Source organism: Aplosporella prunicola (assembly GCF_010093885.1).
Source record: "Aplosporella prunicola CBS 121167 unplaced genomic scaffold K452scaffold_18, whole genome shotgun sequence".
Lineage (NCBI taxonomy): Eukaryota > Fungi > Ascomycota > Dothideomycetes > Botryosphaeriales > Aplosporellaceae > Aplosporella > Aplosporella prunicola.
Window position 1 is genome coordinate 52,754 of NW_022983546.1, and position 14,298 is coordinate 67,051.

At 52.7% G+C, this 14,298-nt stretch overlaps 9 protein-coding genes across 9 annotated transcripts; 4 read left to right on the forward strand and 5 right to left on the reverse strand.

Moving 5' to 3' along the window:
* Positions 1–137: 137 nt before the first annotated feature.
* Positions 138–1,948, reverse strand: K452DRAFT_289181 (glycoside hydrolase family 128 protein). Its single transcript, XM_033540783.1, has one exon. It carries the CDS (start codon positions 1,720–1,722, stop codon positions 202–204), a length of 1,521 nt encoding a protein of 506 aa, XP_033395515.1. The 5' UTR covers positions 1,723–1,948; the 3' UTR covers positions 138–201.
* Positions 1,949–2,645: 697 nt separating this feature from the next.
* K452DRAFT_310189 (uncharacterized protein) lies at positions 2,646–3,692 on the reverse strand (the record flags this gene model as incomplete). Its single annotated transcript, XM_033543310.1, has 3 exons — positions 2,646–3,068; positions 3,114–3,392; positions 3,438–3,692. 3 exons carry the CDS (start codon positions 3,690–3,692, stop codon positions 2,646–2,648), a joined length of 957 nt encoding a protein of 318 aa, XP_033395516.1.
* A 634-nt stretch (positions 3,693–4,326) lies between these two features.
* On the forward strand, positions 4,327–4,871 carry K452DRAFT_319927 (uncharacterized protein; the record flags this gene model as incomplete). The annotated part of the gene is made up of 2 exons (XM_033544277.1): positions 4,327–4,396; positions 4,585–4,871. 2 exons carry the CDS (start codon positions 4,327–4,329, stop codon positions 4,797–4,799), a joined length of 285 nt encoding a protein of 94 aa, XP_033395517.1. The 3' UTR covers positions 4,800–4,871.
* A 136-nt stretch (positions 4,872–5,007) lies between these two features.
* K452DRAFT_299796 (uncharacterized protein) lies at positions 5,008–5,527 on the reverse strand (the record flags this gene model as incomplete). The annotated part of the gene is made up of 2 exons (XM_033542267.1): positions 5,008–5,141; positions 5,179–5,527. The coding sequence occupies 2 exons, from the start codon at positions 5,525–5,527 to the stop codon at positions 5,008–5,010; spliced, it is 483 nt and encodes a 160-aa protein (XP_033395518.1).
* A 212-nt stretch (positions 5,528–5,739) lies between these two features.
* Positions 5,740–6,615, reverse strand: K452DRAFT_231111 (uncharacterized protein; the record flags this gene model as incomplete). Its single annotated transcript, XM_033537142.1, has 3 exons — positions 5,740–6,299; positions 6,350–6,427; positions 6,480–6,615. 3 exons carry the CDS (start codon positions 6,613–6,615, stop codon positions 5,740–5,742), a joined length of 774 nt encoding a protein of 257 aa, XP_033395519.1.
* Positions 6,616–9,346: 2,731 nt separating this feature from the next.
* K452DRAFT_56301 (uncharacterized protein) lies at positions 9,347–9,981 on the forward strand. Its single transcript, XM_033546851.1, has one exon. It carries the CDS (start codon positions 9,425–9,427, stop codon positions 9,905–9,907), a length of 483 nt encoding a protein of 160 aa, XP_033395520.1. The 5' UTR covers positions 9,347–9,424; the 3' UTR covers positions 9,908–9,981.
* Positions 9,982–10,078: 97 nt separating this feature from the next.
* Positions 10,079–10,929, forward strand: K452DRAFT_56302 (uncharacterized protein). The gene is made up of 2 exons (XM_033546852.1): positions 10,079–10,176; positions 10,232–10,929. The coding sequence occupies exon 2, from the start codon at positions 10,378–10,380 to the stop codon at positions 10,777–10,779; it is 402 nt and encodes a 133-aa protein (XP_033395521.1). The 5' UTR covers positions 10,079–10,176; positions 10,232–10,377; the 3' UTR covers positions 10,780–10,929.
* A 23-nt stretch (positions 10,930–10,952) lies between these two features.
* K452DRAFT_319931 (uncharacterized protein) lies at positions 10,953–11,473 on the reverse strand (the record flags this gene model as incomplete). The annotated part of the gene is made up of 2 exons (XM_033544278.1): positions 10,953–11,278; positions 11,446–11,473. The coding sequence occupies 2 exons, from the start codon at positions 11,471–11,473 to the stop codon at positions 10,953–10,955; spliced, it is 354 nt and encodes a 117-aa protein (XP_033395522.1).
* On the forward strand, positions 11,410–13,215 carry K452DRAFT_360059 (uncharacterized protein; the record flags this gene model as incomplete). Its single annotated transcript, XM_033546317.1, has 4 exons — positions 11,410–11,834; positions 11,890–12,098; positions 12,156–12,794; positions 12,848–13,215. The coding sequence occupies exons 1-4, from the start codon at positions 11,788–11,790 to the stop codon at positions 13,213–13,215; spliced, it is 1,263 nt and encodes a 420-aa protein (XP_033395523.1). The 5' UTR covers positions 11,410–11,787.
* Between the last annotated feature and the right edge of the window lie 1,083 nt (positions 13,216–14,298).

The window sequence follows — 14,298 nt, forward strand, 5'->3', positions numbered from 1 at the left end:
GGTGACTGACTGAATCTGGGGAACAAACAAAGAAGCTGCGACCAGCAACGCGCGCTCCTTCCGCCGTGAAAGCGGCTCATCACGTGCGGTCGAAACCGCGATCGTCACGCGCCCATGACTCGCGCGGTACCCTGCTGGTGGTGATACAGAATGTACTTCTACTATGCCATTACATCTATCCTCCCTATCCCACGTCCATCTCTACCCCACGTAACTATTCACTATCTGCCCCTGCGCGCTCAGCCCCGTCCCCGCGTCGTTAATCATCAGCCCTTGCCTGCCCATGAAATACGCATACCGATCCACCCACGCCAAATTGTCCAACCACGGAATCACCTGCTTCAAGAATGCCTGGACTTGCTGCTCATTGCCAGTCGTGCAGCCAAACTCCGTCACCCACAACTGCTTCCCCCCGGTAACGTCGTGTGCTTCCCCAACGTGGTTGTAAAAGTCCTGGATGCCGGACTGTTGCGAACAATCGCCGTACCAGTGAATCGGCACAAAGTCAATATGGCAACCCGTGCAGCTGTTCACAAAGGAAGTGTACCACTGGAAGCCCATTGGTGCTCCTCCGTTGGTCACGGCCGGTGCGCCCAGCTTGACCCTTCCGGCGAATGGCTCCATGTATTGCTTCCACACCCTGACGGCAGTCTGAACGTCCATGCAAGATCCACCACCTTCGCATCCATCAGGCTCGTTGAAGCCGAGGACAGCATCGGCACCATAGTTTTGAATTGCATTGTTGACGTTGGAGACCCACACGCTAGTGAGGTCAGAGGCGCCGCTCCAAAGCATGGGCACAAAGGTCAAGGCAGGGTTGTATCCAGTGCTGTATCCGGGGGAGTACGGCGAGGAATACCAGTTGTAAGCCCAGTTGACCTTGCTGCTCTGACCGGAAAGCGAGAAGAAGTCGGTGTAGTTTGGTTCGTTGTAGGAAAGACCACGCTTGCCGCTGGATTTGGTGGGGGTTGGTCCTGAACTGGATGTGGATGTCCTTGTAGTGGATGAAGTTGTGGATGTGGAGGTTGCGGAGGAAGTCGTGGACGAAGTCGTGGGATAGGACGAGGTCGAAGTGGAGGTCGTAGATACCGAAGTCGATGTCGGGCCCCTCATAGACGTGGTAGGTGCTGAACAGTACGCTCCAAGTCCCACCTGAGAGCAAATTGCAGACCCGGTGAATGCGGTCGTGTAATACTGCCCATTCGAAGCATACTTGGCGCTACACTGACATGGCGCGCCAGTTGCTGTGGGTGCTGCAGTGGTTGCTGGTACCGAACAGTACGCTCCCAATCCCACTTGAGAGCACATGGAAGAACCAGTAAACGCCGTCGTTAAATACTGGCCGTTCGAGGCATACCTCGCCGAGCATACGCATTGAGGTCCGGGTGCCGCAGTAGTCGCAGGTGCAGCTGAGCAGTAGGCTCCCAGTCCTACCTGAGAGCACATTGCAGATCCGGTGAAAGCTGTCGTGTAGTATTGGCCATTTGAAGCATACTTTGCCGAGCACTGGCACTGGGAACCGGAAGCTGCATTCGGAGCTGCAGTTGTCGTAGGCACAGAGCAGTACGATGCTAGTCCCACAGCTGAGCAGGACGCACTACCGGTAATCGTCGTGGTATACCGTTGGCTGTTCTGGACATATTGGCCAGTGCACTGGCATGGTGCGGTTGTAGCGGCTTCCGCGCCGGCCAAAAGAAAAGCAAAGAGATAGAAAGGCAGCATCTCGACTGCACTGCTGCTAAACAGCTGGTAAGGAATGTGGGGGTAAAAAATGAATGTGGTAAGGACGGAGGGGAAACCCCTAAGGACTGTAGAGACCGGAGGACGAGGAGACGCAAGTGCTGAACTACAACTTCAATGACCACGACGGCCTTATATTGCACCCGACCAAATTGGTCTTGGCCATTGACTCGCAGTGGAAATCCAGATCTCGAACGTCCCAAGGGGCTGGTAGGCGGAGATCCCGGCGCTAGGAAAGCCCCACGATGCGGCTGAGAAGAAGCGATAGATAACCTACCACGCGATGCCAAATCCGTGTGGTAGGATCTGCGCCAACAGCACGAGGCGCATGTGGGAGCCCTGAAATCATCTCCTTACATGGAAACCACGTGGGATGGATATATAATGGTTAGCCGCTAGTGCCTATTCACGTTTAGCTGTTTCGATTTTTGACGGTCGGGATCCGCCACCTATTTCCCATTAGAGCTGAAGAAAGAGCCATGCCCGTTTGATTCAGTTATGGCGCTTCATGAACGCCATTTTCCATCACGATGATCTTGGCGTGAAAGGGGTGGAGGCTCAGCTGGGTTACGAAAAACTGACCGGCTGTCTCCGGTTCAGATTCCATCATCACCATCGTGGAGTAGAATGGAAGTTTGCAGAATCTCTTATTCAATCGCTCGGAGGCAACCCGTGTTTAAAGGACTTTGTTTCGTCTTGGTCAGAATCTTCAGAGTCAAAGACTATCTGGCGAACTCGTTCGCTGAAACGGCCCGATATCTCAGCTGAACTCAACGACTGCACTTCGTCACCGAGACGCAATTAAGCCTTGAAATTTTGTATATATCGAGGATCTATTCTCTCTGCCTGAAGTTATGTGCACATCAATCCACATATTCACAAGATTAATACACTCAACTCACTTCTTACTTCCCTTCATTAGGCCCTCCAATCCATGATGGGTTCGTCTGCAGTACGAGCCCGCGATCCTGCTTATACTCCGCCACGAGGCGGTTCAACCACGTGCCCAGCCGCAGCGCAGCCTTGCTAACCTGCAGCTCCACAATGGGATACGCCCCGACAGAGTATCCGCTCGTCGCCAGGTCAGTTGCGTTGTAGTTTTGTGAGTATGTGTAGTCGCATGTCCAAGAGTTGCTATCGCGCGCCCAGGCCAGCGCGCACTCGATCGGCGTTGCTGGATCCGTACACGCCAACCACGAGGCCGTCGGCTCGAAAAAGAGGTCTTTCTTGATCCGGGGGAGCAGGTTGGTGGAGAAGAATGGCGAGATGGTGGTGTTGGAGAAGCGCGTCACCCCCGCATCCTGGTAGATTATCCAGCCGTCCCACACCTATGATTGTCAGTTGTTGCTTTGGTAGGATCCCAGCTGACTCACCGCGTGCAGTTCCGTTGAAACGTTGTTGAAGATAACCTTGAAGTTATTGCCCCCCGCCGCGATGCCGCTGGCGTGCAGCGGCTGCGCAATGTCGCCCAAGAAATGCGTGACCCATTTTAGCGCGTACGAGCAGGTCAGGTTGGCGCCAGCTGTGTAGCTGCCCGCCTCGACTTCCGCGATGCATTCGCGCAGGATCTCGGTCTGGTTTGCAATGGCCGACACAATGCAGCCGCCCTTGCTGCAGTCGCGGTTGTAGTAGACGTTGCAATATGCCGGTGGCTGTAAGAATTAGTGATGTGTTATCTTCGGCAGCCAAGAACATACATCATCAGCAGAATCGATCCAGTGCCACTGGTACGAGAAAGCTCCCTCGTCCGTATGGGCGTACGCATCGGCCCATGCCGCCGCGTTGCCTATGGACCCGTTGTACTGCGGTTCGAGGATCTGCCCAAGTACGTTCGCCGCGTGTGGAGTCAGGAACGTTTCGGCTGTGTAGCCGATCTGCTGGTGGACGTCGGTATTCCAGGCCGAGACGGAGACGGTAAGGAGGCTGCCCAAGAGAAGGGTACGCGGTAGCATCTTGATTAGGGCAAGGGACGCGAACGGCGAGGAGGGATGCGGACGGTGTGTAGACGGGCGATCTGGGCGTTTATGAGGCTCAGCCGGGTGCCATGGTGCAGGATGCAGATTGCGGCGTCGTGGATGCTTATCATCGGGAGCTGGCGATGGTGGGGAAGCTTCAAACCACCTGCTGATCCGAGACAAGCTTGTGGAGGTTATCGATAAGGTTTTCGTAAGACAATCTCATCTCTGTCTGTCATCGGCTGTCCTTTGACCTTCCGATCCATCGTATTTCATCAGCTCGGCGCCTGGACATTTAACTGAAGCCAAATACATTTGGAAGCGGAGAGAGATTGGAGACCGTGTTCCTCGAAGATGAGCCTCGCACCCATGCCATAGCCTCCGTTCTTGGCGTCCTGCATGTTTCGTTACTTTCTGAAGGATCAAGAATTTGAATCCGCTTACCCGGATCGTGGAGAGATGTGACGCCCCTTACCATCAAGAGAGATCTACCTTCTAGCGAGACAGGCAAGGATACAAGCAGACCCTATGGAACTCCTTCTAGCTACAAGCCTGAATTCTGGATATGAGCAAGAAGATCTTACAACACACATACCACAAACATCTGTACGGTATTTTGCTTCCACTCCATATGGGGATTATCGTCGTGTTGGGTGATGAATCTCGCTTGACGGTGATGGACGCTGTAAAGATTCTGTGGCGTGAGAATTTCCCAAAACGTTCGGAGGCTCGGCTGAGAGAACATGTCCGATCATTCCCGCTGAAACCACCAACATCTCGGAATCGGACGACTTGAGCTTAAGTACTGCGTTTTAAACGGCCGATTCTTTTTAACAGCCGATCAGGTAAACAGCCATTGACCAATCATAAAGCTAAACGAAGCTTAAAGAGACCATCTCGACGCTGTACGAGACTTCTCCTCATGCTGAACCGAAAATCGTAGGCCTTCCAGCCAACCTTCTCGACCACGATACTCCGGAGAAGATGGTAGAGACGGTGGAGCGCGAGTTTGGCGGAAAGCTGCACATCCTTTTCGACAATGCGGCTTATGACGAGATGCGTCCGATTGGCAAGCTGATGCCGAATACGTCCATAGATCCCTGACTGTGAATATCCAGACCCTGCTCTTGACTCTTGTATGTGGACATTTTCTTCAGGAGGACTCTGTTCCAGCCGAATTCGAAGACTGTGAATATTTCGGCGGAGCTTACCAGAGGCCACCTATCCCACCAGTGAGTCTTGCCTCTGAATCTCCATACACAGGGGATTGGTCCTTTAGAAAGTCATCTCAACTTCAGATCTACCGCTAACCTCACAGTTCATTCGGTCTTTTCGCCGCTACCAAAGCCGCCATGGAATCACTGACGCGAACGTGGGCCGACGTCTTCGGCAAGCAGGAGGGCGTGCTGTTCTTGGTGGTAATGGTGGTGGGTGGGGCGTCGGGGTCTGTATAGTTCATCAGTGTAGCGTGTTCATGCTATACGAGTATGTTTGGTAATGAGGCTCGAAAGTAGCAGCGAAAAATGGTGGTGTACGCGCAAGCGCAGCTCCTCCGTCTCAGCGCGACGTGCGCGCGCAACTTCCAGGTACGGGGGCGGGACCTCCGACGCGCTGCTCGGCGAGGACATCTCTTCGACGTCGTCGTCATCCAAATCGACTTCACTGATTACCGCGTCGGGATCGACGTCGGTGACGACGAAGCTGTTGGGGTTGTTGGCGCGAATGGGGGAGCTGTTCAGGTTTTGTAACCTTTCATGAGCCGTAAATTCTCTTGGAGCCTTGTCCTTCTCTCCGGCAAAGTTCTTTGGAATATTGCAAACACGTTCGCTCATCTGGTTACGAATATCTTGAAGCCGCATAGATTTCGGCTCAGTAACATTTCAACAGGGTTGGAAAGTTCACCCCGTCGGCATGTTGAGTCAAGAATGTTGTCCCTGTCGATTTCGCTGAAAAGTCTTGCTGATTCTCTAGTTGTAAACATACAGCGCTCGAACGCGTCCGGAAAACGAAGAAAATGGTATCATGAATGGATGCGCCCCGGATCCTAGAACTTGTAAACCATGTCCTTTGTGTAACCGAGCTGCTCCAGGACACTGCCCTGCTTGCTGCTAAAACCCCCCGACTTCGCGAGCGCCGCCTCCATCGCCGGCGGCCCGCACAGGAAGATCTTCGTATTCCTGCCATGCGCGTCTCCAATCGTCTCCTGCAGGAACTCCTTCGTAACATGGCCCTTGCGATGCGGCGAGCCCTCAGCCGGGTTACTGACGGTGTAGTGGACGTCGAAGCGCGAAGGATACTGCCGAGCAAACGCATCGAGCTCCTTCTTCAGGAGAATGTCCTCGTCCGAGTTGTTACCGAACACGAGCGTGATCTTGGTCTTGTCTTCCGGGTTCTTGAGGATGCCTTGGATCAGCTGGTACATGGGCGTTATGCCAGCGCCGCCCGCGATCATGGTGATGTGCGGGTACTGGTTCGGCTTCCAGGCGTAGCCGCGGATCGCGGCCATGAAGGTTAGGGTCTGCCCTGGGGTCAAGGAGTGCAGGTATCCGGAGCCCTTGCCTTGGGGGTAGCGCTTGACGAGGAGGTCGAGATGGCCTTGCTCATCTGCGTGGTGTAAGCTTATGCTACGAGACGAGCAGCACAGGAAATCAAACCTGAATGACTGACTGGCGTGTATGGTCGAACTGTGGGAAGGAATCCGCCTTGCGGCCAGGACAGCGTCAAAACCGAGGCTGCCAGGTATGTTAGAAAAAACTTCGGTTCCTGTTAGGGTTGGATACTCACAAGTCAACGCCAGTCCTGAATGGTCTCCAGCATTGGGTAACTTAAATCTCAAAAGCTTCGTGTTGTGGTTGACTTCCTGCACACTATCTAGCGCCAGACGCCTCGGACCCAAAGAGCCAAATGTAGCTTGCGACATAGTACGACTGCCGGAGCCAAAAGAGCTATAGCAGACGTACAGGGCACCCGCTCCGATGCCAGCAATACCCAGTGCGCCGAAGCTGGAGATCTTAGGGCGAGTTGTTGTGGGGGAAATCTTGTTGAAAGCCATTTTCTTTAACAATACAGAGGAACTGACTGGGAGTTTTGTAGGATGACTGCAATGCAGGGCTTCTGCTTATATCTCACGGCTTGCTGCACGAGCCAGCGTGTTGGTGGTCGCGCTAACCGGTTCGGGTCGGCCCTCGGCCGAACGTCCAACCACCCCGAATGTCCACTGCTGACCGCGCTGCCACATGGCTGTCGCACTGTTTGCTATTCTGGGAAGTGGAGTGGCGTGTCTCGGAGAATACTTGGTTTCAGCTCTCCTGGCGATGTCACGGGCTTTGCGTGGCCTGGTGATCGGTCGGCATCGGTGCTTGTCGGGCGCAGAGAGGCCCGCACGGAGCATGATGTCGAGCTGTTGAGCTTCGTAGTGCCGACGTTTGGTGGGTATCAGTGATCTTTCTTTGGGGCCATGACTTGTAATATTCGTCGGCGCGAAGTGAGATTTACTGTCTTGCGAGGCGATGATGCTTGTAAGGGGTATATGTGCTCTAAGCACTTCTCACCCATACCTAGGACTTAGACTTGGAGCCGGGCAGGGAGTACCCTTAGGAACTGCTGGTATCGTTTTCTGTCTCGCTAGACGGTGAATCTCGGTTGGCGGCGATGGACGTTACTGTAAGTTCGAGGCTGTAACTGTGCGATCCGATGATGTTGTTCCCGCCGTACGAAGTAAGAAACGTGGGGTTGAGTTGGGGGCGGAGGATTCACATCGTTGGTGCCGATCTACCTCGGGGACCGAGGCCACCGAAGGCCGAGCACTCGCTAATCTCTATCCACGAAAGCGACGACGACTTACGCTGTCACTGACAAGTTAGTCTTTCATGTTATGTCAAAACGCACATCTCTGCTGATCAACAGGGTCTGAATTTTTCGTGGCAATGAAAGGTGAGTGTTTTTACTTTCATTGAATTTGATCCAATCTGAAAGGATTATTTCCTCCTGCATCAGCCCCCAACATTGCACGCAGTTTCTACCCAATCTACCGCCAAATTTTGCCCTCTTAGACCCTGAAGTCTTTCACTGCATCGTGACGTGCCATCTAGAGCAAATGGTGACTCTCGACAAAGCCCCATCCCTCTCTCAACTCGGTCTGAAGGACAATCGTGCCATAGCGGATTCCCAATTGTTGACTGTGGAAGTCGCGCGCATTCTTGAGGCCTGAATTGTCGCCGGGGAATACGAAGATCCACTTGGTCTCGATGGCACAGTGGACGCGGAAGGAAGAGCCGACCAAGGCAAGCTGGGTGCAGAGGTAGTTGATGATGCGCTTCTGTTCCTCTGGCGGAATGTTGGCCTTGCTCACCGCGACATGGTGGCAGCAGTTAGGCTGAGGATCGTACGGGCTGTCTATGTGGATGTCAGTTTGTGATGTTGCGTGTTTCACTTGGTGAGAAGCACTTACAAGTCTCAGAAGCCATGATGGTGGTTGAGCTTTTACACCCTGGAGCCGGGAGAGGAGTGGTTGAAAGTAGAAACTTGAGGCTGTAGACCTCGCCGGCGAGGAGGATGGTTGACGCGGTCGCGGCGTGATAGATTGGTCTCGAGGGGTTGTTGTTGTCAAGAGAATGCGTGCGGAGAGGATTAGGGTGTCCTTAAATGTCAATTGGTAGGTAGGTACTCAGTTACCCGCGTGTTTAAACAGGAGTGGCGGGTTGCGTCATACTTGTGAGCAAGTGAATACCACCTAATAGTACAATAACAATAGGGGGGTAGCGCAAACGGTCGAGTCCGGTGCCGTGAGCAGTTGATTGTAGGTTTGACCCCATGAGACGGCAATGTACCACTGACGATGCCGCCGCATCAAGGCAACCTCCACCTTGAAATGCATGATAAAAATATTAGTATATAAGGCCGGGATGCTGTTTGTTCTGTAACCAGAGCACCGTTGAAAGCATATCCTCCCGTTCTTAGTGGTTTACTGGTTTGAGCCGAAGGGGTGACGCACCCCGTGAGTGTGTTGCACCTCAACTGCTGCCTACTCTTCTTTTTGCAAGTTCGATTCCCGGTTAGGCCAATTCGTTTTTGCTTATATTTTCTTTTTGATGTCCTTAGGTATACCATGTTTTTCACAACGGCTTGAGTTCTCTCTGCCCATCTATCAATATCGATCTGTCTCATTCGATGATATCCACAACTCTCCCTCCAATGGCATTGTTTTCAAAGTATATGCGTAGAGCCGCGAACTGCAATGATCCTATCCCCGTATTAGATGTCAAGTTGAACCGAAAGGAGTTTATCTGCTCAGCTTAGCCACCCGTGTAAAGATCCTCTTTCTTTTGTCGTGCCCTCTGCATGATGAGCTGCCTCCGGGATATCCTAGTACATTGCTTGACTACCATCGGCGAGTTGCCGTAACAGTATAAAGACACGGGCCGCAGTTTCTGGGGCAACTTGGCGCTTCTTCTATCCATTGTCGCCCTTTGTCGTTCTCGCTTCCTTGCGTATTCCGACGTCAAGAAACCATCACGCCACTACCCGGACCTTGTATCTTTGCTTTCAGGCCTGGTGTTGATTTCTAGCCCTTTCGCAGCTTCCGTTCCACATACTTTCCGAGCTCCTGCATGAAGCTTAACGGCCAGTCGCAGCCACAGGCGTTTCCCCATGGCACCTTCGCGTCATGTTCTTCCCGCTCTTTGCATTCGCCGCTGTACGAATTACTGTCGATTATAATCACAGCGCTCATGTCGAATGCCCTTTATATCGCATGCAACATCGCGATCGAGGACGTCATCCACAGAGCCAGCTCCGGCGTTGTTGTCTGGAATGGCGTGGGCGGGCTGATCAATGCGGCAGCGTCAACAGTGCGAGCAACCAGCCAGACCACATTCAGCGTCAATATCACTGGCCGTCAGGTAGGTAAGCAAGCACAAAATGCTCGCGATCCAACTCCCAAAGAAACCTCAGACCCCCTCACCCACCCAACATACGTCTCTCTCTTAACCACGCACCCAAACCAGACCATAACAATGCCCATCTACCCCACCCTAGCCACGCTCCTAGTCTTCAACCTCACGCGCTCCCTCATCGCAACCATCTGTTCCTTCTCCAACTACAATGCTGCCTCCGCTCTCGCAATCTCCTGGGACGGCGCTTTCGAAACCCGCGAGGGCCTCCGCTCAGCCCTGGTGTGTCAAAGGCGAACCTCCAACTTTGGCGTGCCATGACGCTCTCCTGCTCACCCACTACTTAGCTACATACCCCGCGAACAGGCATACCTTTACCCTCGCTTACCCTCGCTTACCATTTCAGACCCCGATTCCCCACGTCAGAACGTCCATCCCTCTCCACATATTCTTCTCCTCTTCTTCTCGCGCTTCAATGGCGCAACTTGGTCCCATCATTCAGATCCTTTTCTCTCTTCGGCAATTCCACCTTCCCACCATTGCACACTGCACAGTCGCGCAAGGCCCCAAGACCTGAGTCAAGAAACGAGGCATGTTTCACTTCATCTCTCACTCTGATGGCACCGAGACTGACATTTTCTTCAGCGATGATTCATTTCTTCCGCTACAAGTGCATTCCCGAGGATTCGATGAGAGCCTGCACGAATTCTGTGGTAGATCCTGACACTTATGAGGCGGAGCATTGAAACAACAAGTTCCAGGAATGGGACGAAGATTGGCGTGCCAAGGCCATGGCCATGCCCATGGAGACAACCGCTTTCGCCTCGTGGAAGTGGTTTCCTGCCTTCGTCAGTCACATCGTCACTTCCTTCGACGGTTTAGCTTTCCTTCAGAATCTTCGCCGCGAGCTCCTGTTCATTGGAAGGACGGATGGACGCCAGGGCCGTTCCTGGAACCAGGCTGAGACGGCTTTCACCGTGTACAAGGACGAGTGGATGCCGGTCCTGGCGTTGGATGTCCAGGAGAAATCCCGGAGAGCCCTTCGCCCGCCCAACGCGTTTTCCGAGGGTGCCGGGATCGAGTGCCTGCGCACCGAACATCAACGGTGCGTAGCACTGAGGGATGCAGTAGCGGCTATCAACGTTCCAACGCAGGCCGAGATCGACGCTTTTGATGGCAACTTCAGGATTTAGTTTTCCATCAACGGAAGCTGCTGATGAAAGTTGCTGAACTCCCTTGCTTCAAAGTCCGGCAGATTGCGGACAGCTTCCTGTGCATACCGGATCATCTGTGAGCTGATCGAGAGGTGAAGATTTTGGCCCCATGAAGGCCCTGCGACGGACTTTTCTTCGTCCGCCAAGAGATCCTATATCTCATTAATATCGGCGGGAAGCGCATCAGGACCGTCTTCAATGGTCCTCGAAGCGAGCGAGGCCAATTTGATCTGGACGACGTACATCCTGGCGAGACGGACGCAGTCCTTCAGCCGGAGCAGTTCGACGAACTCACCGACATCTTCCTGAATGTTCGTGACGGCTGCATTTGATGGCGCAACAACCTTCACCTTCAAGCCAGCAAGAGCCGCAGCCACGGTGATGGCAGCAAGGAGCCGTGACTTCCCACCAGACCCTCTTTTCGGTGTCGGGGTTGGACGGAAGACAAGCCGCATGCGGTGGGCAGCTGCGGCCAGCGCTGAAGTTTCAGTATCACAATGGATGGCAGGAAGCAGCAGCCGTGGACCTGCCTGCCTCTCTCAGGTTGCGAGTCGCGTAAAGGAAGGTGAAAACAGCATTGAAGTGAAAGACATTTGGTAGGTAATACGTGGCGTGGCATGTGGTGCTCCTTCCCATTTTGCTCACCTTTCTGCCTACGCGTGACTTCGTCCATTGCCCGCCCCCTCTAATTCTCTTTCACAACGCCCTCCTTCCTTCCTCTTTGGTATTACGCCACGCACGTTGCAACTATAAAACCCCTCCATTCTCTCCATCTCCATCCTCCTTCTTCTCTTTCCGCAACCTCTCATCATCTTTTTTCTTTAGCAACCCCAACTCCCCTACAGCAGTGAACAACTGCAGCTCTTTGCCTTGGCCTTCCTGGCTGGGCCTTCAAGCACCGCCTCCGGCTTTCCCCATTACCACAGCTGCACCTTTGCAGCGAACAGCTGCATTCACGACTTCACTTCCTACGACGGCGCAGACATCATGGAGGCGCATCTCAAGCCACAGTCCTATCAGGCCGGAAGGGCCGGGTAAGTCCTCACTTCACCTCAACACAAACGACTGAATAATCGCTGACATCTGTAGCGTCTACATCTTCCGCAGAAGGCGCAGCCCTATCCTCGCCCTCCCGCTGCCGAGACCCAGACCCGACCTGTCTGCTTTCAGTAACCCCATCCACCTGGAATACCCCGGCGTGACAAGCTTTGTGAATGCAAGTGAGGCTGGCTTCTCTTCAGAAGGTTGGAGTGCTAAGCCTGGCATTATGAACACCAAGACCAAGCTGGAAAAGGGAGGTACTGTACACTCTCCTGGACATTCGATTAGGCTGCACAACACTAACGTTTTAATAGGACGTATCCACTTCTTCCGGTTCTTTCAACTCTCCAAGGAGTCAAAGAGAGCCTGCGGCAATTCTTACTATGACGCTCAGAGCCCTCAGCAACAAGAGACAGACGAAATCCTTGGCAAATTGGAGACTAACTTACGGACCCAAATCATGGCAATGCCTCTCAGAAATACCCCATTCAAGCGTTGGTCCTGGTTCGCCCAGTACATAACCCATTCCATCACCTCTTTTGATGGTATGGCTTTCCTGTGCAACCTTCGTCAAGAACTCTTCATCATCGGATCCACCAACGGATGCCAATGTGCCTCATGGAAGCAGGCCTGTCAAGCCTTCATGAGATACAAGGCTGAGTGGCTTGAATCGCTCGATGAAGAGATCCAGGCCAAGAAGCAGAGAGTAAGGACGCCACCTCCTGCTTTCGCCGAGTACATCGGTAGGAGATCACTACAGAGAGAACGTGATCATTGCATTGCTTTGAGGGATGACGTGATGACAATTGTTGTCCCAACCCAGGAAGAGATTAATGAGTTTGATGGCAATGAGCGGATGCAGCCATACTTTTCCGAACTCAGCGATGATGAGGAGGAAGAATTCCTCGTCAGATTGTTAGGTCCTGACGAAAGGGCGTCGTTCTGGAAACCTCGTGAGTCTTTTATCAAATTTCGTCAAGAAACGTGCTGATGAATAATCTCCCAGTCACCCCGACCGTCCCCCTCAAGGCCAATTGGAAACATGAGCAAATGAAGACCCTCATGTGCAAGATCTGGACGACCGCCTGCCGCTCCAGTTGGATTAACTGCCTCGGACCCCGGGCCTACAACGATAACCCCAAGGAGCAGGATCCCCTTTCACGCGGCCCCCGCGTACCAGAGTCCAAGCAGACCGTTCATACCGACGTCATGGAGACCGCCGCCAACATCGCGAAGCAAATCGATGGGTTCCCACCGTCCATGGACCAGGTGCAGGTGACCAAGTTCGTCGGGGGCCCGCGCAAAAAGCGCTCTGCGCCCTTTGATCCTAATCAAGCGGACGATGTGCCGGTTATCAGGCGGCGCATCGAATAAGCATTTCTTTTCTTGTTCTGGAATTTTGGATTTGGTTTTTATTGGCACAGCCTTTTGCGTGGTTCTGGCTCTTGGCTTAGTTGATGGCTTCTGAGTTTTCACGATGATTCCAGATTTTCTTATGGTGGCTTTGGCTTTCCATGATGGCCCCGAGCAATGGGCTCAAGATTGTGGCTTTTGGCAGCGGGGACGGATAATTTGACCGCCCTTCTTGGATATTTTGACCGCCCCACGTGATATCTAACCCGAGCGATTTCGTGTCTTATACTACCTAGTTTATGCCTTTATCTTCTACTAAGCCTGCTACTACTACGCTATTTGTTCCCGCATGCTTTTCCTAAACGTTTTCCGTAAATTTAACTTTACTGCGCTTGGTTATATTATTTAGAAGTGTAGTACGGATTAGTAGGTAGAGTTAGGTCACATGTTTGTGTTACCTACTTCCTGTCGGTTGCCGTAGAGTAACCAATCCATTTCTTCTTTTCTGCCGAATACTGCCGAAGCTGGTAGGCGGAAAGAGGGTGGTCAAAATATCCAAAGGGGGCGGTCAAATTATCCGGCGCCTTTGGCAGCGGCCTTTTCGATTAATGGTTGGGTGGATAATGGTTTTGGATTATCAAGGGCCTCTTTCAAAGTTGCAGTAATTCATTGAAGGCTCCACCAAAAGCTTTTGACCTATAGCCTGTTTGAAGTGTGGGAAATGCACTGGCAGCACTACACCCACTTAAGACTACTATTTCCTCTCTGCAGAGGCATTCATCTCATAAATGGTAACGTACTGCCTCCGCTCATCCTTACCCGTACTCAACTCCTGTATTTGCAATCGGCTTCAACGATGAGAAGTGAAGAGATTAGAATGCAAAAAAGATAGGCATATTCCTATGACGCGCTCAGAGGGGCCTGATCAGTAAACATGCATGGATACGAGATGCGTGCGGCAGTTTCCTCACGCAATCGCCTGGAGATTTCTCCTCACATGAGCTCAGCTTGCTCTGATTTGGGAAACATGAAGTATAATGCTATTAGAATAGAACAGCAAATAAGTGGTTTAAAGAGATCACGAAAATTAATATAGTGGTCCAT

Coding starts and splice junctions, on each gene's coding strand:
- K452DRAFT_289181 (XM_033540783.1), bottom strand. CDS start 1,722: ATGCTGCCTTTCTATCTCTTTGCTTTTCTTTTGGCCGGCGCGGAAGCC.
- K452DRAFT_56301 (XM_033546851.1), top strand. CDS start 9,425: ATGTCGAATGCCCTTTATATCGCATGCAACATCGCGATCGAGGACGTC.
- K452DRAFT_56302 (XM_033546852.1), top strand. CDS start 10,378: ATGGCCATGCCCATGGAGACAACCGCTTTCGCCTCGTGGAAGTGGTTT.